The following is a 24,566-nucleotide window of genomic DNA, read 5'->3' as shown; positions in this document are numbered from 1 at the left end:
ATTCAGACACTGAAGAAAAAGGGTCGTCCTGTACTAGGTCTTGAACTCCGAGAACTGTTTGCACAGACACCCATGCTAGCCTCCACCTCAACAGATGCTCTCTCAAATGTTTCATGACTCTCTCGTCAACAGTCAGTCTCCATTTAAGGGGAGCAGGATGACGCCGCCAGAGACGGCTGTGCTGGCAAGAAGGCGGGCCCCAAATTTCTATTTAAAAGCTGGACCAAAATATGCTTGGCTTCTGTTGTCTATTTAAAATTTCAAGTTCAGACGCAGAAAAATTACTCTCCATCCTGAATGGGCCCTGGGTGCCTCACTGCCAGAGAGCGAGCGGCTGATGGCACGGAGCCACAGAGAAGGGACGGAAATCAGGAATGCTGGGGTCTCAGTGAGGATCCCATACTCCACCTCCTGACCTGAGGGTCCCCCAACAAGACAAGCATTTTGCGCGGCACCTGCCGCCACGTCAGCCACCTTCGCTGACGGCCCGCTCCCCGCCTCGGTTGTCCACCTCACGACCCTTTCCCAGCGGCCTCTCTCCATTTCGAACAACCCCCACCTTAGGGCCTTCTTTCTCACAGCAGCCTGTCTTCATTCACCTCAGCGCCCTCCTCAGGGCCCCCTAATTTCCACACGTCTCCTCAGGGTCCCCACCCTGGAGTCTTCTCCCCACTTCAGCATCTCCCTCAGCTCAATGGAGACCCCCAGCCTCCGCTCGTATCAGGGTCCCTCTCCTCATAACATTTCCTCTGCCTCAGAATCCCTCTCTCCCCCTCGAGCGCTCCCGCGAGGTTCTTGTGGAAGCGGCTCCTAGCTCCTCCTCCCCCATACCTACCTCACCCGGGCCCCGCCCCGCCTCCCTGCAAGCCCCGCCCCCGCCCCGCCCCGCCCCGCCCCGCCCCGCCCCGTAAGGGCCCGCACTCTTGTTCCACGCCGCGTCTCGTCTCAGCCCCACCATGTCCCGCCCCCACTGTGGACACGCCCCTGTGTCAGCGCCCGGCCCCGCCCACGCTGGACCTGCGCCCAGACTCTCGTCCGTTGGCGCCAAACCTGCTGGTCAGTGACGCGAGGGCTGCCAGTCTCAGCGTTCTGGTTCGGGGTCAGAATCTCTGAGGACGGGAAAGCCCGGGCGGGGGGTGGAAGGGAGTGACCTTGAAAACTTCGCGGGACTGTAGGTACGAGCGGGGTCTGTGGCCAAAAGGGCGAGCGTGTGAAGAATGTGAGGGGAAAGCCAAGGCTTCCTTCCTTTGGTGGGGCTTGGTGGTCGTCGCTGGGCCCTGGGCTGGTGACTTTCTGCATTCTGTCCCCACCCCCGGGAGGAAATCTCAGTGACCCCGAGGGATTTCCGGCAGCATTATTTTAAAGCAAGTCGGACCCAAGTCTTCACTCGGCCTCCTCGGCCTCGTTTGGGGGAAACCGGGTGTCGGGAAGATGCCCATGGCGGCTCCCCAGCTGCGACGCCTGAAACCGAGGTGGCAGGGAGCCTGCTTTTAGGATCCAGCTCTAACATCCATCCACGGCCACCTGAGAAAGAACTATCTTTCGTTTTATCAAGGCGAGAAGAAATGAACGATTTTTTTCTTCTATGAGGGCAGTGTGGAATTTAGGGTCGTCCTATATAAGTTTACCTGTAGATCAGATCAGACAGTATTCCCGAAGATCCCATTCACGTCGTCTCCTCTTTGCCTCAGATACTGTGCTGCTCCGCGGAATTAGGTGACAGCAAACATACCTCTACCCTAGCAGTTGGTGTCCCTTCTACTGGGCCCCAACCGTGACTTTGGTAGGAATCGAGAAAACACAATAAACCAAGAAAACTGATTGCTTGGACCACATTGTATACTATGGCCATGCTTTGTAGATTCCCGAGATCTTAGAACAACTACTACAATGTTTAAGCCTCCATGTAGCTGCTTATTGGCCCTCATGTTATCATAATATTGGGTATCTAACATAATTTTAAATCTTAAAAAAATTTTGAGACTAGTAAATATTACAAAACAAAATAGAGCTAATGTTTTAAGAAACAAAGCAATATGTTGCAAAAGAGCCCATTCATAATTAGGAAGCAGGAAGGCATTCATCGTATATGAGAAAGTTAAAATCTATTGCTTGAGGCTAGACTAAGTTCTAGGAGCCAGGAGAGATACAGGAAGAATGACATGAGGTAAAAATTCGTGTTGTTAACAAAACTGGTATTGTTAACATAAACGTGAAAGGTTAAACAGCAACATGGAATACTAAATAGTATTCCAAGACAACAAAAAAGATATTAGCAGTCATGATATCAGTGCTTTAAGAAATCAAAAGATGAGAAAAGTAACCAATTTTCAGGAAAAGGAGTAGAAACTAAGTTCCCAACCCTCACATACACACACCCACAAAAGAAACAATGTCACATGCCCAGCAGAAAGCAGATAGACCAGCCCAGACATTCTAAATGAAATGTTTCTCTAATTGCTCTTCTGGTCCTTGGTGACTTTGAAATGAAATCAGGGAGGTCTCTGAGCAAAGGATTTTGATCTATGACTACTTCCTAAATAATATTTCTTTTCCCAGAACTGATTATTTTTCTGCTGCTCACCTTTCAAGATGAAGGAGGATCAAGTCGTGCTGGAAGAACCAGGATTCCAAGATGAAGAGGTATGGCTAGAATGCCGAAACATGGGTAGACGTTCAGTCATTCCACAAAAATGAAGTTCCTGCTCTGTTGGCTATTTTTAGAAACTGAGAGTGGAAAGAAAACATAGTGCTAGGGAGAGGCAATATTACAAATATGTAATGACTTGTTTGGCAAGGGGGGCTAAGATTAGCTACTTAGCAACTAGCATGAAAGTATTTTAATAACCTAACTGGTATGGCCATAATGGTATCAATCCATGCTGGTACTGAAGGAGTTCAAGGTCTGGTGGGGCAAAAACTTGAGAAAACATATTTTTAAAAGGGTTAAATGTTGGGGCGACTGGGTGGCTCAGTGGTTTAAAGGCTCTGCCTTCTGCTCAGGTCATGGTCCCAGGGTCCTGGGATCGAGCCCCACATCGGGCTCCCTGCTCAGCGGGGAGCCTGCTTCCCCCTCTCTGCCTGCCTCTCTGCCTACTTGTGATCTCTGTCTACCAAATAAATAAATTTTTTTAAAAAAGTAAAGAGGTTAAATGTTGTTCCACTCCTTTGGGTTAAGGTCTTAAAAATCTAGACAGGACACGACAAAAATACTGGGCTTCCCAACCCTTTCAGTGTTGGTGCATCTTCTAAGTATATAACAATGTGTTTGAAAAAACATTATTGATCCCAACTCGCTCTGTCTAGGAAAGTGGAATTTGAGGCATTTTGGAGTGACTCATAATACTGAATTAACTCTTTAAAAGATATGATACAATTGGATATGAAGAATCAAAGCTCCCTTTTTTTCTGTTCCATCTCCTCCAGGAATCTTTGTTTCAAGACATTGACCTGTTACAAAAACATGGGATTGTAAGTATTTTTTCAATTTTCCATGTAAGTAATTTTTCAATGTGAAATTGTTCAATTCGGAGTTTGTCAGCCTTGACCCTACTGACATTTGGGAATGGGCAATTCTTAGTGGGCAGGGAGGGGACTTTCCTGTGCATTTGTTGCATGTTTACAGCACCCCTGGCTCCTGACCACTCATTAGATGCCAGTAACAACCCTCTTAGTTAGGACAACCAGAAATTTCTCCAGACATTATCAGGTGTTCTAAGGGGGCATACTGTCCCCAGCCAAGAACCACTGGTCCAACTGGAGGCATTCAGAGCTACCCACCCCTGTCTTCATCAACAAAAAATTCAGTTCTGTGGCAGATGATCAGAGTAAATAATGTTGACTGAAATCAGACTTTAAGTAGATGCATTTCAGCAGCAATTCACTGATAGTAAAACTTCCCTGACATTATTTTTTGAAGCCCTCACATTTAATCTCTTTCAGTTGGATTTAGAAAATAGGAGCAAGAGAAAATCCTAGTCCTTTGGTGATGTAGTTATTTGCATTTTCCAAGGATCTAGGGGGAAAAAATTTAATTTTAAAAGAACATAATCATAATGAAGTTCTCTAGAAGGAAAGAGATGAACTGAGGGGGCGAACGTGTGATACATTTGCTAGCTTTTCCACCAACAGACTTCTCTTTTGAATTCCTTGTTACATTGCCATGGTCTCACTAACATTCTTGGGAAATCAGGGCACAGCCAGAACATTTGGCAGCGTGCTGGATATGTTCTACTCAGATATTTCCAGAACATTTGGCTACATGGTGGGTGGGTTCCACCTGGCTGCTTGGATAAAATTGGCATCTTGGTGGAAGGAGATGGACTCAAAAGCACATGACATAGTATGGGAGCCTTGCAGGCTGGCATTTTATCAATCTGCTGCACCCATTCTTTTATTTACAGAACGTGGCTGACATTAAGAAACTGAAGTCCGTAGGAATCTGTACCATCAAAGGGATACAGATGACAACTAGAAGAGCACTATGCAATGTCAAAGGGCTCTCAGAAGCAAAAGTGGACAAAATTAAAGAGGCAGCCAACAAACTCATTGTAAGCAAAATCAGTTCTTTGTTGTTTTAGCTTAGAAGTGTCTGTGAGGCTCTATAGCCTTTCTCATTGGACCTTCTACACTTCTCATGAACACCAGAAACTACTGTGGGGACCCCAAATTTCTGTAGATCACAATCTATTATACCCCCTCACATTAACTTTTTATCACTTCAGTTTCAAAGCAACAACAATTAATTTTTGACAGACTGAGACAGGTGTTAAGAGACTTGAATACTACTAAAAAGGTACTTATTTTTATCAAAAAAATTTTTTGGTCTCCTTTTTTATTTATTTTTCTCCCTTTCTGTTTCTCTGCCTTAACGCCTCCTTGTTTTCACTTTGTCTCCTCAAATATTGTATCTTTGGTTGTTGCAAAGCACTAGCACCAAAGAAGTTGCTGTCTCCTGGTATAGGCCAATTAGTAAGAGAGCATCGGGTTAGAAAAAAACTAAGTGTGGGTCTGCATGTGTACGGTCGAGAAAAATATGACCAAGAATATGGTCACTGAGGCAGATGAGCTAAAGCTGAGCTGAACTCACACCTTGTAGCTGGCCCACACATACTGAGTGGCCCATGCAACGAAGAGGCTCCAAGCAAAAACATGTCTTTGACTCAAGCTTTTGTGTTGACCTTTTGGGGGTTCTGTGGAGGCACTATCGCTGGAAACAGGAACGTGCAGAGCCACCAGTCTCTCTTTTTGCAGAAGAACAAGGCTCTCCATGTATGTCTACATATGTATGTAAGAGTCTCGTTCCCAGCAAGTCCATTTGATTTGCTCACCCAGAGGCAGCTGAAGTGTGGCAGTGATGATAGTGGTGGTATGGTCCTGAACTTGGAGAGCAGCTAACTGAGCTGCTCTGAACCGAGCTCAGTTGCTCTAACTTCTGAGTAAATTCAGACAGTATACCCACAGGCCAGCTCCACAACTGCCCTCAAGCAGTACCCAGAGTTTGCAAAACTGCCACGTTATAGCTCATAGGCATTAGTCTTATTTTCTTTGCAAATTAATCCCCATTATCAAAGAAAAGAATCCCTCTCCTTCTCAAGCATCCATTACTATACCCAGAGTCTGCATCCTTTCTTAACTAAAGCTGTTTATTCTTAGAGAGAAAGAGACTGGGGGGGGGGGGGGGTTGGGGAGAGAAAAAGGAAGTTAATTTCATAGTACAGTGGTTCCAAACATTGTTGTGTATCAGAATGACCTGGATTGGCTAATAAAGAACACATAGTCCCAGACTCATTGAAGGCCTGGGTTTGGTTTGGTTCGTTTTTCTTTTTTAAGAGTTGTGAGTTTAGGGCTCCTGGGTGACTCAGTTGTTGGGTGTCTGTCTTTGGCTCAGGTTGTGGTCCTGGGGTCCTGGGATCAAACCCAGTGCTGACCTCTCTGCTCTGTGGGGAGCCTGCTTCTCCCTCTCCCACTCCCCCTGCTTGTGTTCCCTCTCTCACTGTCTCTCTCTGTCAGATAAATAAAATAAAATAAAATAAAATAATTGTGAGTTTAAACTTTTTATTTATTTATTTATTTTAGAGGATGGGGGAGGGGCAGAGGGCAAGGAAGAGAGAGAATCCCCAGCAGGCTCCACGCCCAGCCCAGAGCCTGATGTGGGGCTTTCTCCCACAACTCCGAGATCATGACCTGAGCCAAAATCAAGAATCAAACACTTAACTGACTGAGCCATCCAGGTACCCCGGCCTGGGCTTTTTTTTAACACCCCTCTTAAGTTCTCCAAAGTTTGAAAGCCACTGTTATATTATAAAACAAAAAGGGAAATACATTAGGGGTACTTGGGTGGCTCAGGTCATGATCCCTGGGTCCTGGGATTAAGTCCTGCATCGGGCTCCCTGCTTAGCAGAGAGGCTGCTTCTCCCTCTTCTTCTGTCCCTCCCTGCTGCTTGTGCTCATGCCTCTCTCTCTCTCTCTCTGTCTTAAATAAATAAAATCTTATTTTAAGGGGAATACATTAGACCATGTCATGAGAGCACATCGGGCCTCTTCTTGCTAATTAGACTACTGCATCAGCTATAGCTTATTGATTTGTCAAATAAGTAGTATTTCTACCATTGCAATATATATTGTCTCGTGAATAGTGAACACTGGAATTTCTGTGCTCCTTGAAACTTCCAGAGCGAGTGGAAAATGATGCTGTTCAATGAAATCAATTGAGTCATTCGGTAAAATACCATTCTGCTTTATGCCATAAATATACCTCATTTAAACTTTACAGCTACCCTATGAGAGAGACACTATTCTTTTTGAAAAAAAAATTTTTTTTATTAACATATAATGTATTATTTGCTCCAGGGGTACAGGTCTGTGAATCATCAGGCTTACACACTTCACAGCACTCACCATAGCACATACCATCCCCAATGTCCACAACCCAATCACCCTCTCCACACCCTCCTCCCCTCAGCAACCCTCAGTCTGTTTTGTAAGATTAAGAATCTCTTGTGGTTTGTCTCCCTCCTGATCCCATCTTTTTTCATTTTTTCCTTCCCTACCCCCCAAACCGCCCAGTCTGCCTCTCAAATTCCTCATATCAGGGAGATCATATGATAACTGTCTTTCTCTGATTGACTTATCACTGTTCTTATCCTGATTTGGCCCAAGCAAGGAAACTGAGGAACAGCACAATTAAGTAGTTTACCCCAAATCATACAACTAATAAGTATTAGACACTTATTTTGAACCTAGATAGGGTAGCTTCAGAGTCAGTTTTCTTAACCACGATCTTTTGCTGCCTTCAAAGACTAATGAACTGTAGCTCATATCAAATGATTACCCTGATAATCAAGTAGAGTTTGGGGCAGCATTTGAAACGAAACTATCATCTTATACCCCTTTGAACCTTTCCTTTTGTCTTTTTGTAGGAGCCAGGATTCTTGACTGCCTTTGAGTACAGTGAGAAGAGAAAGATGGTTTTCCATATCACCACTGGGAGCCAGGAATTTGAGTGTGTACCTCATATTTTTTATGACCACTAGACATAACCTTTGGACTGTTGTATCTCTTCTCTTGAGTTTGTTAGAAATAGCTTCTTTTTCTTTGTTTCTTTTTCTTCCAAAATTCTACTGAAGCAAACAAATTCCAGACAATTTGTAGAAGCAGGATTAAATTTGTTACAAGAAATTCAGACCCAAAATATAAGTAGTTTCTGAGTCAGCCTGTATTTTAAAAAACCGTCTTGAGAATCAGTTTAACTTTTCATTTTCTTTTCTCCTTGTTGATAAAGGAGATTCCATTTCACTTTTGGTTTTACTTAAAAATCAGTTGTTTAGGTTGAATATTTTACAAGAAATAATCCAGTGGGTTATTTTTTTCTCTTTAGCATCAGCTGCTTTAACTTCCCTTTTTATTTACTATCTCAAGATTCCTAAGACATAGTTATCATCTTCCTAATGCAAGTTGACTAAGTTGTGTTTTTTTTCCCCTTACCTTCCTAGGCAGAATTACTAGTTCATAGGTTAGACGAGTGGCCAAGAGCAATTTGAACAAAAGCAGCATTTCTACAAACTATTCCTCAAAACCCTGTCCTCATAAGGTATTCTAAGAAAAAAGGATTTCATAGTCAAATATTGCTTCCAGTTGGATGTCTCCCAGGCAGTTCAGACTTCACAGGTCCAAATCCAAACTTCTGTTATCTGTCCCAGATCTGCACCTCCCAAAGCCTCCCTCCTCTCGGATTTGCCTCTTTTCTAATCCTCAGAACTAAAACCTTGGTGTCGTCCTTGGCACTTTTTTTTTTTTTCATCTCACACCCTAACTCTTACTCATTAAGAGTGTGCTCTACCTTCTACAACAAACCACCCAGTTTCTTCAACAAATAAATTACAAAGAATCAAAAGACAGATGCAGTCAAGGAGAAGACCTAGAGATTAAAAGAGATTTAAAAGACATATTACCTAATCTCCAATATGTAGATTTCATTTGGATCCTGATTCAAGCACAGTATTAAAAAATAAGCTATTTATGAGATAGTTGGAAAATTGAACACCTACTGTATAGTTGCTATTAAGGAATTACTACTTGTTTAGGTAATAATGATGATATGATTATGTTTAAAAAAAGAGCATACGTCTTTTAGAGATAGTTACGGAAATATTTAGGATGAATGATATGTTGTCCTGTATCTGCTTAAAATAACAGGAAAAGGGAAGGAAGTAGTTGGAGGTTTATATGAAAAAAGATTGACCATGAGTTCATAGTTGATAATTGTTGAAGCTAAGTGAGAGGTACATGATGGCTCGTTATTTTTTTTTTAAGATTTTATTTATTCATTTGACAGGCAGAGATCACAAAGTATGCAGAGAGTCAGGTAGAGAGAGAGAGAGGAAAGCAGGCTCCTTGCTGAGCAGAGAGCCCCATGCTGGGCTCCATCCCAGGACCCTGAGATCATGACCTGAGCGGAAGACAGAGGCTTTAACCTACTGAGCCACCCAGGTGCCCTTTGATGGCTCATTATTATAGTGTTTTGTCCACTTTAGTTTATGTTTGAAACCTTCCATTATAATGTTTATATCTTTTTCCTGTGTGTGTGTGTATGTAGAAAAAAAGAGGAAATAAGAATTCAATTAATTCTCCACCACCTCCTCCACTGTTACCTTACTAGTTTAAATTACCTATTAACTTTGCCTCTGGAGTAGTATAGTAACTTCTAACCTCTCTCTTTTTCAGACCTTGCCCCTAGTATTTATTCTTCACACAGGAGCCAGAATGATCCCTTTAAAACTTAGGTCAGGAGCCCCCGGGTGGCTCATTTGGTTGAGCCTTCAACTCTTGTTTTTGGCCCAGATCATGATCTCAGGGTCATGGGATTGAGCTCCGAGTTCTCAGGCTCTGTGCTCAGCCGGGAGTCTGCTTGGGATGCTCTCCCTCTGCCCCTCCCCCAACTCTCTTCAAACAAACAAACAAACAAACAAAAACCAGTTAGGTCAGATCATGACATTTCTCTGCCCAAAACTACTCTAATGACTCCTCATTTTAGAGCAAAAGCCAAAATCCTCTCTAATCTAATCTCATCTTTTATCCTTTTTTCAGTTTGCTATGCACCAACCACACTGACTTCTTTGCTATTTCTAGAACATGCCAGATACACTCCTGCGTCGGGGCTTTTGCACTTACCATTTCTTCTGCCTGGAACACTTTTTCCTCCTATATCTACCTGGCTTGCTGTTACCTCTTTTAGATCTTGGCTAAAATATCTACTCAATGAGGTCTTCTCTGGTCACTTTATTTAACTATTTAACTCCCCGCCTTGGGGCGCCTGGGTGGCTCAGTGGGTTAAAGCCTCTGCCTTCGGCTCGGGTCATGATCCCAGGGTCCTGGGATCGAGGTCCGCATTAGGCTGTCTGCTCAGTGGGGAGCCTGCCTCCCTTCCTCTCTCTCTGCCTCGATGCCTACTTGTGATCTCTGTCTGTCAAATAAATAAAATCTTAAAAAAAAATAAATAAATAAACTCCCTGCCTTCATCCTCTGCACTTCTTATCTCCTTTCTGGATCTAATTTTTATTCATAAATTTAATAACATCTGACTTACCACATATTTTGCTTATTACTTATTACCGTTTCTTCTGTTCTCCCACTGAATGTATATTCAGTTGACTTTTAGAAACACAGTCCCAAGCACAATGTGAACAACCCAGTTAATAACTAAAACCATTTGCTCAAGCTTTAGTTCTAAAGAATGATGAGACCTAAGCCTGTGTAGCCCATTTCCTATTGGTACCTAGAAGCTAGAGCAAGAACAAAAGATTTTTTTTGATCTTTTGTTGATCCACTGCCCATATACAGCAGAATCTGTGTTCTAAAGAGTTAGCATGTCATTTGTTCCGCCAAGAATTCCTGTCCATGGTGGATAGAGAGAGAGACAGATATGACATTAATGGTACACTTTCTCCTTTCTCGATCTCTCTGTTTCTGTTCCTTTTACGAATGCTTACTTTTTATTTCCAGTAAGTTGCTAGGAGGTGGAATTGAAAGCATGGCAATCACAGAAGCTTTTGGAGGTAAGTAGAACCTTACTATTTTGTTATATGAAAGAAATTATATACACACATACATATATAATTTAAAAACAGCCAATAGTACATTGTATATCTACTTTGAAACTTATGTTGAAATCTCAATTATAATACAGGATCATCCTGAGCCTAAAAGACATTCCATCATTAACAGAGAGGTCCTGTTGGCATTTGTCATTTTTTTAATCTCTGACTTCCATAAAAGAAAAAAGAATTTCTTTTCCTCATTCCTTCAGAAGGTAGTTGGGTAATGAAACCAATCTTATTTCTAGGATATGCATGTTCCATGGACATAGTAGATTTTTTTCTTCCCTGATTCTATCTTCTATTTTTCTTCTCCTTTTTTTTAAAAGATTTTATTTATTTATTTAACAAAGAGAGTGAGAGAGCACAGTAGGGGGAGTAGCAGAGGGAGAGGGAGAAGCAGGCTCCCTGCTGAGCTGGGAACCCAACCCAATGCAGGGCTTCATCCCACAACCCTGAGATCATGACCTGGGCCAAAAGCAGCCACTCAACTAACTGAGCCACCCAGGGGCCCCTCTATTTTTCTTCATAACAATTTATACACAGGTATTGTATATGCTGTGCCTTGCAACTCCAGTATCTGCAATCCTTGGGGAACTAGTCTGTTTTTTGTGGTTGTTGTTGGTATTTCTGTTGACATAGAGAAATAAATCTGCTTTTTATTATTCCTGTCAACTGTCAGGGTTGAATGGCTTGCTCTCTTGTTTATTTATTGATATTTCTGAGCTTATTGCCTGATTTTGATCTATGGGAGCTCACTGGACCTAAACTGGTGAGTGGGGAAGTTTTTCTCCAGAAGAGAATTTGCTTCTGTTGGAAGGTAGGGCGTCTCACCAGTCTGAGACTACTTCAGCCTTCCTTTGAGGATCTCAGTACAGTGGGACAACCCCAGGCTCTCCTTCCTTGTGGTAGGGTCTTAAACTTTCATTTCTATGACTAAAATGAAAAAACTCGTGTTTTTTCCCCTATATAGGGAAAACCCAGTTCTTTCCTACTGTGTATTTTTTTTTTCCTGTGAGTCTCTTTTCCTATTCACACAAACACTTCACTTCTGACACTTCTGGTCACCAAATACATGGACATTTCCCCCGACAACAACAAGCAATTCTTGGACACCTGCATGGTATCCAAGAATTCAAGTCAATTCTGCCACTACCTACACAGAGACAGTGCCAGATTCCACAGGCTAAGTATGGACTCAGTCCCATAAGAATCCCCCGCCTTCAGAGGCCAGTCACAAGCCCAGATTAAACCTGTGCTTCTGACAAACGGCTGTAGGTCCAAAATTCCAGTGTCCCCTTCCTTGGGTTTGATTAGTTTGTTAAAGCAGCTGACTGAACTCAGGGAAACACTCACTCATGTTTACCATTTTATTAAACAACGTGATAAAGGCTACAGATTAATATTTAGAGGGAAAAGATGAGTAGGAGAATATATGAGGGAAGAGGGGTGGAGCTTCCATGTCCTCTTTTCCATTATCTCACAATGACTAAGGAAAACTTGGTTTAAATAAATTTTTTCTAAAGGACAGTTCTATGAGCAAACACCTTGTATTGCCGGCTTCATCCATGACACAGTGGTACTTTAGGTGTAAGATTTGACAGTTGGAAAGAAAATCATACTCTGAGACTGTATTTTGTTCTTTATGAAAATATCTAGAAATTAACTATGTGGTTTTCCTTTTTTCTATATTTCACAGAATTTCGTACTGGAAAAACCCAGCTCTCTCATACCCTCTGTGGTAAGGATACATAACAACCACAATAACAATAATAATCATAGCAGTCACTTACTAGTCATGTACTTTGTGCCTGGTACTTTATATAATCTCAGGTAATCTGGAATTTGCAAGGAAACTAACCTGCCTATGGTTACACAAATACCAAAGCCAGTCTTTGAATGTTTGACGCTTGAGGTAATGTTGTATGTGCTGCACTCTGCGCTCTGAACACCTGAATGGAAACCAGGAGGAAGTGAATGGGTATATGTGTGTAGTGCTGGTGGTGGGTAGAGGACCTCACTGTCTCCATTTTCCCCAATCCATCTTTTCTATATTCTATCAACAAGAATGTCCCCAAATCAGTTGAGGCCTAGAATCTCTAACTTTCCATGAAGTAAAGTTGGCCTTAGGAAAGACTTAAAAATAAATTTTTCTAAAACAGAATAAACAAAAATGCCTCCTTTTGTACAAAGATGTTACTCCACATTTCTTTGACCTAAGCAGAAGGAGCATGGCCAAGCAGTTAAGAAGTAGATTCTGGGGGCGCCTGGGTGGCTTGGTGGGTTAAGCCTTTGCCTTCTGCTCAGGTCCTGGGATGGAGCCCTGCATCGGGCTCTCTGTTCAGCAGGGAGCCTGCTTCCCCCTCTCTCTCTGCCTCCTGCTCTGCCTACTTGTGATTTCTCTCTCTGTCAAATAACTAAATAAAATCTTAAAAAAAAAAAAAAAAAAGAAAGAAAGAAAAGAAGTAGATTCTGGAATCAAAGCACCTGGCCCCAGTCTTGGCTCTACCATTAATAACTGTGTGACCTTGGGCAAATTCTTCACCTTTTGAATTTTCCCCATCAGTAAAATAGGCATAATGATAGTGCCAAAGTTAGGGTTGTCTTGAAAAATAAATGAAATAATCCATGATTCTAACATAAAGAAATTCCTTTGTGTCAATTACTAATGCCTATAAAGAAAATGCATTTTAAATTTTGACATGCATTAATTGAAAGGTGACTCAAATGGGCTATATAGCATAAATTATATTTGTGATTATTTCTTATAGGAAAAAAGTAATATTTAAATTCTTTTCTTTAGGAGAACTAAAGATTGTGAGAGATATGGACGTTCTTTGTTGAATTATCATGCTGATAGAATACTTATAGTTTTACCACTGGTTAGTAATATAAAAATATAACATGCTGTTTAGAAAATAAAGGATCATGATTTTTTGCCAGATTGACAAAAGGTTTGCAACCAACATAAATCCTGTTAATTTATATATTTGCTTGTGCAAAGTTTATTCAATTCTATTAATATTATTTCATTTTTTTAATTGCTTCCTAGTGACAGCTCAACTTCCAGGAGCAGGTGGCTATTCAGGAGGAAAGATTATCTTCATTGATACAGAAAATACTTTGTAACCTTTTTATTTAAATAAGTTGCTTACATAGTAGTGTGATGTAGTAATGTTACTATAAAAGAAAGTTTGAAGTATATCATTCATATAATCATCCCCTAAACCAGCAATAATGAGAAGAGCCACAGGGAAATCAGTTGTTGATAGAGTTTTCGAGTCACTTTTTATTTTAAAAAAGTCTCACTTCTCTAGATGTATTTGATGTAAAATTCACAAAATAAATACATGAGAGGGACTTATATTTTATTTGTTTTTAGTCCTCTTACTTCTCTAAAGATGGTACTTAATAGGTGGAAGGAGATTGTTGACTCAAAGTCATGGTTCAAAATAAAGGGAAAAGAAAGAAGAGAACAAAAGTACAGGATGGGAAAAGGCAGAATGTGGTTGGGTCACAGGAAGAATTGTAGTTTAATTGAAATATAAGATGTTTCAGAATTAAGGCTGGAAAGATGACTTGGGTCTTAGATATGAAGGGCTTTAAAACCAGATGATGGGTATAAATTGATATTTTTGCAATATTCTAGGCAAGTAATGAGAGCTTGACCTAGGCTGGAAGCCTGAATAAAAAGAACAAGACAAGGGGTGCCTGGCTGGGTCAGTCAGGGGAGTATGTGATTCTTGACTTCAAGGTTGCAGGTTCGAGCCCCATGTTGGGTATAGAGATCATGTAAAAATAAGAATCTTAGAAAGGAAAAGGGGACAAGAAATATTAGGAAAATTGATAGGACTTGATGACTGTATTTGGTAGACAAATGAAAGAGAAGTTTGAGAAACTATCAGGTTTTTTATCTATATTGGGAGAGAAATGATGATAAAGACAGAATTGGGAGGGTCATGGTTCAGACAAAAGGTGTGTTTCATTTCAGTGTGTTAAGTATGAGGAACAGGAGGACATCCACATGGCAGTTGGAAATGTTGGACTCTGTCTGAGAAAGGGTAGAGCCAGAGATAATATAGATGGAATAAACAAAAGGGTGGGAGGACTTAGACAAGAGGAGAACTGAGACTATCACTTCCCTGTGTGCCTAAGTTTAGGAAGAGGGACTAAAAAAGAGGATGCCATAGAGACAGAGGAAGTAGAAGGAAATCTGTCGTAGAAGCTAAGCAAAAGGAAAGTTTAAAGAAGAAAAGGGTAGTCAGCAAGAGAGAGAGAAGGCACAAACTGAGAAAGATCACTGAGATTTGAAATTAGGAATCCAAGAGAGCATTTGCAGTTACAGAAGATGATGGAAGCTTGTTGCAAATGAATAATAAAGAATGGAGCCAGTGTGCTATTAACCAATAAACAGAAGAAGAAATACAGTAGTTTGAGGTATCAGGTTCAGAGGAAATTGTTTTTAACAATAGAAAAGACTTGCACACAAGTTTGTAAGGCCTTTCACAATGAAGCCCCAACCTAGCTCTCCAAGCTCACTACTGACTATTGCCACTAGTAGAGGCAAAGGGATCCAATCTATTCTCTAAAATTGTCTCTAAAACATGAAAACTTTGTACATCAGCAATTAGTTAGTCTTAACATAAAGGTATTCATTAATTTTCTTCCCCATATCTTTGTTTTCTCTGCATACCTATTCAAGTCATTCTTTCAGAAAAGTAATCTGGGTAGTAAGCTTTGAGCCCTAGCATGTCTGAAAATGCCTTTATTTTGCTCTCACTCTTAAATGTTAATCTGGCCAGTCATAGAGGAATTGCATGGTATATTTCTATCCTCCTTGGATATTTGATCCGTCTGTCCCTACCTCAGTCTTCCTGAATCACACAAATCCTTTGAGGCTCTCCTTTGAAGGCCTACCTTTTCTAATCTTCTCTAAATACCCAATGTAAATAACCTCATCCTTCTTAATCTGTTATAGAATTTACTATCTAGGGACGCCTGGGTAGCTCAGTTGTTAAGTGTCTGCCTTTGGCTCAGGTCATGATCCCAGGGTCCTGGGATCTAGCCCCACATCAGGATCCTTGTCAGCGGGGAGTTTGCTCCTCCCTGTCCCCCTGCTTGTGTTCCTTCTCTCACTATGTCTCTCTGTCTGTCAAATAAATAAATAAAATCTTTTTTTTAAGATTTTATTTATTTATTTGACAGACAGAGATCACAAGTAGACAGAGAGGCAGGCAAAGAGAGAGGGGAAGCAGGTTCCCCGCTGAGCAGAGAGCCCAACGCAGGACTCCATCCCAGGACCCTGGGGTCATGACCTGAGCTGAAGGCAGAGGCTTTACCAACTGAGCCACTTAGGCATCCCTGGGCAATTTGGATTTTATCAAGAATGATAGAGAAGAATAGTTAGGAGCCAAGTCTTCTGCAAGAAGGAGTAGGGAGGACAGCTTAGGGGAACAAGGACATTCAAGAGCCCCAATGGAATGTTCTCATTCCTTTAGTTTCTTTCTTTCTTTTCTTTTCCTTTCTTTTCTTTTCTTTTCCTTTCTTTTCTTTTCTTTTCTTTTCTTTTTTCTTTAAGGATTTTATTTATTTATTTAGAAAGAGAGCGAGAGAATGAGCAGGGGGAAGGGTAGAAGAAGAGGAAGAAAAAACCCTCAAGCAGACTCCACACTGAACACAGAGCCTGTTGTGGGGCTTGATCCCAGGATCATGACATCATCACCTGAGCCAAAACCAAAAACTGGCCGCTTAACCCACTGCACCACCCAGGCGCCCCTCCTTTAGTTGTTCTTACATATACACTACTCTCTCCTGATATTTTCCTTTTTGTATGTTTATATTTTGCCTTCTTATTTATGTTTTACATTAACCTGTAATACGGATTGTTTTACAACTCTGTATATGATACCTCAATGCACTGGTAATTGGTTAAAATAGTAATCAATTCCATATAGTAATCGACTAACAAATATTTAAAAATTGATTTGAACTTCCCTTCGGCATAAGCCCAACTTTTACACTTTCAGTCACATGGTAACCAGATTCTGTAAAAAGTGTGCTGAAAAGCATTTTTACTGTGTCTTCCAATTCTCTGCCAGCTTTGACCTGTCCACCAAAAATATCTCCTGGGTAAACTCAGGAGCAGTGGAAGATTTTAGTGGTTGTCGCTGAAGCTCTGAAGAAAAGAACACACGTAGTGCATTAGGATATAGATGGCTGGGGAATTGTAAAGACAATCTAATTCTACATACACAGAGCTAGTTGTAAACATCACAAATAAAATCGTAAATTGTCCTCATTTTACAGTTGTAGTGTGATCGGTACTATACAAACACTGTAAACAAAGTGAAATGAGAACACAGACATGGATTTTATTTTAGCTCACATCAATTCAGAGAATACTGTAGCCATATTTGGATCACCGAAGACCTAAAAAAATGTGGATTACTTCTTTATTGTTTAGATAGCTATAAGTGATTATTAACATCTTCCAAAAAACATTTGCAGGTACACTGAATTTGCCTCCCTATGAATTTACTAATTTCAGAAAGCTAACACAAGTCTTTTAGAAGAAGGGAGATTTTAAACCCTAAACAGACCAAAACCATAGGTTGCTAATTTCCTTCTGATCCTTGAAATTCTTTTTTTTTTTAAGATTTTTTTTTTTTTAAGTAATCGCTACACCCAAAGTAGGGCTCGAACTCACAACCTCGAGATCAAGAGTCACATGCTGAAACAAATGAGCCAGGCACCGCATGATCCTTGAAATTACTTACTGATACTTTGGTTCATGTAGTCAAATTTATCATTTGTTGGCAACTCATGGTTAACAGTATCTTAAATTACTTCATATTGAACAAGCGAGGAATTTAAAGAGAGTGAATTAATTCACTTTGAAGTGACTTGAATTATAATTCAGTGATATTATCTTCCTAGAATAGATCTATTTTTATACTGAAATCAAAAGAGAGTCACAAATCTTAGTGTCTGTTTTTTTCCTTGTAACTGATTTGCTGCATAATCCTGAGTCATTTGCCTAATCTCTGTTTGTCAGTGTCCTCATTTGTAAAATGTAATATAGGTCATAACAACTAGGTTCCTTTATCTATTATAAAGATCAGAGTATTCAGTATTTAAATTCATCAGTGTTCATCATTTCTATCATTGTTATACACTGAGTTATTTATTAATTTGGGCACTTATGAAAAGGAAAAATCTGATATAGATTTTAAGTGGTTATTCTCATCTTTCAGAATACCTTTCCAGGTATGATGTTTGCCTCTCTGTTAGTTTACTTAAGGTATTATTTTTTGTAGTTGTTCTAAACTTTTTTTGGAATTGATTTATTGGATCCTTAATCTTGGCATGCTCCAGCCGTCCAGATCGCCTTCGGGACATTGCTGACCGCTTCAATGTAGACCATGATGCCGTACTGGACAACGTCCTTTATGCCCGTGCATATACCAGTAAGAGCCCCATGTAACTGCTGCTTGGGCTGTTTCAAGGTTGGCGGCACTGATTTGCTATTGAGTTGATCCTTACAACATTTTGATGCTGTTCTGTTCTCTTTGCATTTTGCTTTCCTCCAAATTTATTTAGTCAGTCCACAGATTTTATCATCTGGCAAGGCCTGAGGTATTAAAATGCCCTCAGATGACTTCTTGTTCTTGTCTTTGAAATGGAGAGTAACATTCTTTTTGGATAATGTAGCCTTTGGCATGCATGCTAAGGCAGAATGTGAAATCATATTTAATAAAGCCATGAATAATGAAGAAAATCCTTTCAGGACTCTCTTTTGCTTGCCTCCAGGACCATAAATGATTTTAGCCTCTGCTTCTTCTAGCTGTTATAACATTTTCTCACTGCATTTCCCACCAGGTGAACATCAGATGGAGCTACTTGATTATGTAGCAGCAAAGTTCCATGAAGAAGCCGGCATCTTCAAGCTATTGGTACAAGCTTTTCTATACTGCTCCCTCACAGAGCTATTTAGTGTATTATTTTTCTTCTATTGATTCCAATCCAAATTAATTTCTTTCCATTTCCATATTTATTTTTACATTAATCCTGTGCAGATCATCGATTCAATAATGGCACTTTTTCGAGTGGATTTCAGCGGTCGTGGGGAGTTGGCTGAACGGCAGCAAAAATTGGCCCAGATGTTGTCACGACTCCAAAAAATCTCAGAAGGTAGATTTTTAAAATAAGTGGTGCTATCAGAATAGCATCGTGACTGTTGAGTAGGCTTCACAGAGAAGCTCAGAATAATGTCAGGAGGCAATACACGTTTAAAAATAAATTTACCTTCATGGGAATGCAACCCTTTTTTTTTTTAAATCAAAATACTGATTCTGATACAGTAAGTACCTAAATAGTAATAACAATAATAATTTTAAGGAAGTTAATCTATGTTACCAATGAAAAAATAGGAATGTAATATTGTTTATAAAATCAATTCATAGTACAGTATTTCTAAACTCTGAAATCTAAGCAGTGAACTTTTTATATTGCCATCATTAGTTTCTTAATTTTATTTCTTGATGCAGAATATAACGTGGCTGTGTTTGTGACCAATCAAATGACTGCTGATCCAGGAGCAACTATGACGTAAGCCCCAATATTCTGCTTTTGTATTTCCCAAAGGTTAATATCAAAAGGGTTAGAGTGAAGAACAGAAAATAATTCCAAAATGATTAGTCCCAATGTGGGCACAAATATATCACAAATTACTCTATTGCACGGTGAATATTACTTCATAATTGCAAATATCACTTGTTATCCGGAATCTATTTTTCTCTAGTTCTCTATAGAATAAAGCAATAGTTTTAACCATTGTCAGAGATACTTTGGGCTCCTCTTTTGTCTAGGGCTAAAAGGATATTAGAGGACAATAAGAAAAAGATAAAAAATTATATCCCATTTACATGAATGGCTTTTATTGTACTGATAAGCCATCAGCCTAAAAACAAACAAACAAATAAAAAAAAAAAAACAAAAAAGAGGCTCTCCGCAGGATATACAAGGATACATTTATAAGAGGTCCAATGAGAGAAGTCTCCTGTTAGAAGAAACAGAATTTCAGTTCACACTTAGGCATGTTCAGAATCTGTTGAGGTGTTCGTTCACATCACATACTTTTTGATGTCTTTGCTTGACAGATGACCGTGAACAGAAAATAAGGAGAGCTAAATAAAGTAGGATGATGAAAACAGAAAATTCAAAGAATGATTAGTTGCCATGATCAAACATTTTGAGCATTATGTATCTGAATAAGCGATCAAAATTACCCTGAATTCGTGATGTCGATCTTTCCAGCAAGTTTTTATTTAGAAAATTGTTTAACCAGAGAAAAGTTACAAGACTAGTACAATGAATACACATGTATCATTCAGCTAAGTTCTTCTATTGTAAACATTTGCTACATTTTTTTCCTCTGATGTTTTGTGTGTCCCTGTGTGTATGCATACGTGTAAACTCTCTCTGTACGCACACACACATACTCAAATATACATGTGTGTATTTTTTGGTGAACCATTTAAGAGGTTTTCCACCTGAACTGTTGAGAATTATTTACAGACATTAGGACCCTTCTCCTCTTAATAATTCAGCATACTTCTTGCAAGAACAAGAAGATTCTCCTGCATAACCACAGGGTAACTATCACCATCAGGAAATTTAACAATGGCACACTCGCATTTTCTAACATACATTTATATTCCAGCACCTCCAATTGTCTCAAAAATGTCCGTTATAGTTGCTGGGGTTTTTAATTTTGTTTTTGATTCAAGACTAATTTAGTATCACATACGGCCTGGAGTTAGTTGTCTTGTCTCTTGAGTCTCCTTTCATCAGAATGGCTCTTCAGCATTTGTTAAGCTTTTATGACACTGACAGATGTGTGTGGTTTTTTTTAAGATTTTATTTATTTATTTGACAGACGGGGATCACAAGTAGGCAGAGAGGCAGGTAGAGAGAGAGGTGGAAGCAGGCGCCCCGCTGAGCAGAGAGCCCGATGTGGGGCTCGATCCCAGGACTCTGGGATCATGACCTGAGCCGAAGGCAGAGGCTTTAACCCACTGAGCCACCCAGGCGCCCCAACAGTGACAGTTTTGAAGAGCACAGGTCAACTGTTTTTCAGAACGTCCCTCAATTTGGAGGGTATTTTTCCTCATGATTTAAAATGTTAAACATTTTGGCAGGAGGATTACATAAGCAATATTATGGCCTTCTCCATAGATCATATCAAGAAGCACATGATGGTCGTTTGTCCCATTATTAGTGATGTGAAGTTTGGTCATGGGATTACGATGGGGTTCACAAAATTTCTCCATTGTAAAAGACCTTTTTGCTTTTATAATGAATAAGTGATTTGTGTTAGAGTAATCTGAGATGTGTGTGAATATCATGTCCTGCAGTTAGCTCTTACCAGTTGGTTTTAGCATCCATGGAAGGTTCTTGCTTAAATCAGTTATTACTCTGATGAGCGCAATATTTAAAACCAAGGCAATACATCATTTAGTAGCAGATAAACGGGTCAATGACATATGTATTTGAAGATATTCAATCCAAGTAAATTATGTAAACTGTATTGAAATGAATGTATCTCTCTTCAAGCATTCTCTGTTTTATTCTTTCTTTCTTTTGTAGATTTTATTTTTAAGTAATCGCTACACCCAAAGTGGGGTTCAAACCCACAACCCTGAGACCAAAAGGTGCTCCACTGACGGAGCCAGCCAGGCACCCCTATTTTTTAATTTTTTAAAAAGGCTTTATTTTTAAGTAACCTCTATACCCAGTGTGGGACTCAAACCAACAACCCTGAGATCCAAAGTCACAGGCTCCCCTGACCAAACCAGCCAGACACTCCCCTTCAGGCATTTTCTTTTTTTAAAAGATTTTTATTTATTTATTTGACACAGAGAGAGAGAGAGAGAGAGAGAGAGATCGCAAGTAGGCAGAGCAGCTGGCAGAGAGCCTGATACAGGACTCGATCCCAGGACCCTGAGATTGTGACCTGAGCCAAAGGCAGAGGCTTAACCCACTGAGCCACCCAGGTGCCCCCTTCAGGCATTTTCTAAACTAACCCTAAGAGTATTGTTGCATCTTCTGCAATTTGTATTTCTCCCTTTTCAATACCCTTTTTATGAGTATTTAATCACAGGAGAGTCCAATGTGAAAAATATTAACTACATGAATGGTATTAAGCAAGTTAAAAAGACTGAGGAGGGGGAGATCAACCATTTATTCGTGCAGTAAATACTTATTGAAAATCTATGTATCAAGATTCTGGGAATTCACTACTGCACAAAAGAGACTATGTGCCTTGACTCCATAAAGAAGAAAATAAGTGGTGTCCATTTAACTCAGAATTGTGAAGACTTGGTAGGTCATGCATTATCTGTAGTCCTTGAGTAGTTAAGGCAATCTTCTCCATTTTATAGGGTGTCTTTCATACACAGGACATAAAGTACTTCACAAAGAGAATAATTTTAAACTGGAGAGAAATGGAAGATTTTCAGGGCTCACTTTAAAAAGAGAAAATGACTCATTGGCTCAGAGGGAGGAAGTGGGTTGCATTCAAATAAAACAGTATGAGTTAAAGAGCAGTGTTCTTTCTTCAGGTGTGGGGAGGGAACACTGCAGAGGCCAAAACTGTCTATCTGGGGTGAGAAGGCAAAGGAAATCTGTGGAAATTAGGTCAGATAGGGGTTCTTTTTCTTAAATTTGTAGACAGTTTCAAAAAGAGTAAAACCATTTTGAATTGACTCCACTAAGACAATGAAAGGGAACAGAGAGAGATGACAGAAAGAAACAATTGTAGGAGCTGGAGAGGGGAGATTTATAGTGAAGTGATCTGAGAGCCAGACAATGTAGCAAAGGCTAATACTTTTGTTGGATGACTCTGCTTTGAAGCTTCATATCCCTCACCAAACCAAGTTGTAAGGAATCAAGGTTCACTATAATTAGTATATTCTAAAGTATATTAAATTATAACAATATAAATTAAATGTGTGTCTTTATATAAAGCAATAGATTGCCACAACTAAATGAAAAAAATAAAAAACAGTACAGTTTTAAACTAAAGGAACTCAAATGCTATTAGAAAACCTCCCATAAAGAAAAGCTTTGTTTCTCGGTGTTAAAGAACTCCAAGCTGCAGCTTGCCTGGGACCTGTCAGAGAAATATCACCATAATTGGTATGAGTCCCCAAGTATGCTGACAATAATTGAGGCTTATGTCCCATGCATTATACTTGATGGCACATCGTATTAAAAAGGAACAAAATTACAGAGGCGGGGAGCTGCTGTATGATACAGCAGAGCATTAGCTCCTAGACGAGGCTTACAGAGACAGATTTTAGAACTAGAATGATCCAGTTGATGAAGGCCTGGAGATAAAAAGTGAAAGGTATCAGCCTGCAAATCTCCACACCAGGGCAGAGAATATGAGCAACAAATAAGACCATGACCTACTCACCTACTCTGTGTATCTGTTAGCTAAAACCAAAAGTCATCTTAGAACATTTGCAAGTCTTGTAAATGTGCAGTTTGCTCTCTAAGTGTGTCACTCACTGATTCAACAGCATGCCCGTAAGTTAAGAAGCAATATGGTTCAAGAAAAAACATTAAGCCAAGTTCAGAAGCATGGTGACCTTGAGCAAGTCGTTTAAACTGAACTTTGGGGTGCCTGGCTGACCCAGTCAGAAGAGCATGTGACTCTTGATTTGGGGGTTCTGATAGGTCAGAGCCTCATTATGAGCCCCACTTAAATAAAAGAAAAACTTAAAAAATAAATAAGTAAAAATAAACATATGAACTCCATTAAAAGATTAAGAAGGCTTATATTTATTGATTGCTGCCAGGTGCTTTTATGTATTGTCTTAAATAATTCTCTTATCAACCCAGCTCAGCCTCCCTGTGCCTCCCTCTTCCTTCTATGAAACCAGTCTCCAAATAGTGCTATGTTCCCTGCCCCAGAATTCCATCTTCAAACTTTTGAAAAAAATGTAGATTTTTCTGCCGATTTTATGAGAAAAGTAGCAGGGTGGGGAGATAACTTAACAAAACTTCTTAAACATACCTCTTATTATATTTTACTTTTTTTTTTTTTAAGTAGGCTCCATGCCCAGTGTGGAGCCCAGCACAGATCTTGAACTCACAAGGCTTGAACTCCAGGGCTTGACCTCATGACCCCGAGATCAAGACCTCTGAGCTAAGAGTCGGACACTTAACTGACTGAGCCACCCCAGTGTCCCTAAACATAGCCCTTTTCAAAAACCATCTCTTCTTGGGGGTGCCTGGCTGGCTCAGTTGTCGGAGCACGTGACTCTTGGTCTCAGGGCTGTGAGTTCAAGCCCTACATTGGCTGTAGAGATTACTTAAAAATAAAATCTTAAAGTCTCTTCTCCTTCCCCCCAAATTTTCTTTTTTTGCCGTACTCTTCTTTCCCTATCTTCCCCTAATCTCAAAGAATCCTCCTCATTCCTGGATATGTTCACTCAGCCTTTCTCTCCTCAATAGATCCCGTCTCAAAAATTGCATCCAGAGCTTCCCCCTGCAGCCGGTCCAAAGGACCAGGGGTTCTGCTTCCCTCAGGGACAGTATCAGCTTGCCCTTGTGCTGGCCCCTGAAGGTCCCTGCTCCAACCAGTATTTGACATAGATACTATTATTATTCCTAATTTGAAAAAGAGGAAACAGAGGCTCAGAGTATCTACTTCTTCAATCATCCAGTTTAAAACCGGAGTCAGGGGACACCTGGGTGGCTCAGTAGGTTGGACGTCTGCCTTCGGCTCAGCTCGGCTCATGATCCCAGGGTTATGGGTCCCACGTGGGGCTCCTTGCTCACCAGGGATCCTGCTTCTCCCTCTGCCTGCCGCTCGCCCTGCTTGCGTGCTCTCTCTCTTTCTGGCAAATAAATAAATAAAATCTTTTTAAAAAGAAGATTTAAGGGGCACCTGGGTGGCTCAGT

The 24,566-nt window shown here is 40.3% G+C and overlaps 1 protein-coding gene across 4 annotated transcripts in view; it reads left to right on the top strand.

Annotated features, from left to right (window-relative positions):
- DMC1 (DNA meiotic recombinase 1) overlaps positions 1 to 24,566 on the top strand; it is a 46,708-nt gene that overhangs the window by 7,431 nt on the left and 14,711 nt on the right. For 2 of the 4 annotated variants that reach the window (XM_032836679.1, XM_032836678.1), the window contains 11 exons: positions 2,560 to 2,643; positions 3,427 to 3,471; positions 4,404 to 4,550; positions 7,422 to 7,504; positions 10,504 to 10,556; positions 12,295 to 12,336; positions 13,648 to 13,720; positions 17,970 to 18,061; positions 18,474 to 18,547; positions 18,671 to 18,785; positions 19,142 to 19,202. In XM_032836679.1, coding sequence (XP_032692570.1) covers positions 2,593 to 2,643; positions 3,427 to 3,471; positions 4,404 to 4,550; positions 7,422 to 7,504; positions 10,504 to 10,556; positions 12,295 to 12,336; positions 13,648 to 13,720; positions 17,970 to 18,061; positions 18,474 to 18,547; positions 18,671 to 18,785; positions 19,142 to 19,202 — 836 coding nt within the window. In that variant the 5' untranslated portion in view covers positions 2,560 to 2,592. Of the gene's footprint in view, positions 1 to 1,019; positions 1,176 to 2,559; positions 2,644 to 3,426; positions 3,472 to 4,403; positions 4,551 to 7,421; positions 7,505 to 10,503; positions 10,557 to 12,294; positions 12,337 to 13,647; positions 13,721 to 17,969; positions 18,062 to 18,473; positions 18,548 to 18,670; positions 18,786 to 19,141; positions 19,203 to 24,566 lie in introns of those variants that run through there. The other 2 variants (XM_032836677.1, XM_032836680.1) reach the window with 2 other exon arrangements.

Source organism: Lontra canadensis, unplaced genomic scaffold, assembly GCF_010015895.1.
Source record: "Lontra canadensis isolate GAN:19392208 unplaced genomic scaffold, GSC_riverotter_1.0 scaffold93, whole genome shotgun sequence".
Taxonomy (NCBI): domain Eukaryota; kingdom Metazoa; phylum Chordata; class Mammalia; order Carnivora; family Mustelidae; genus Lontra; species Lontra canadensis.
Note: the sequence above shows the minus strand (reverse complement) of the source record. Positions and strands in the feature narration are given on the sequence as shown.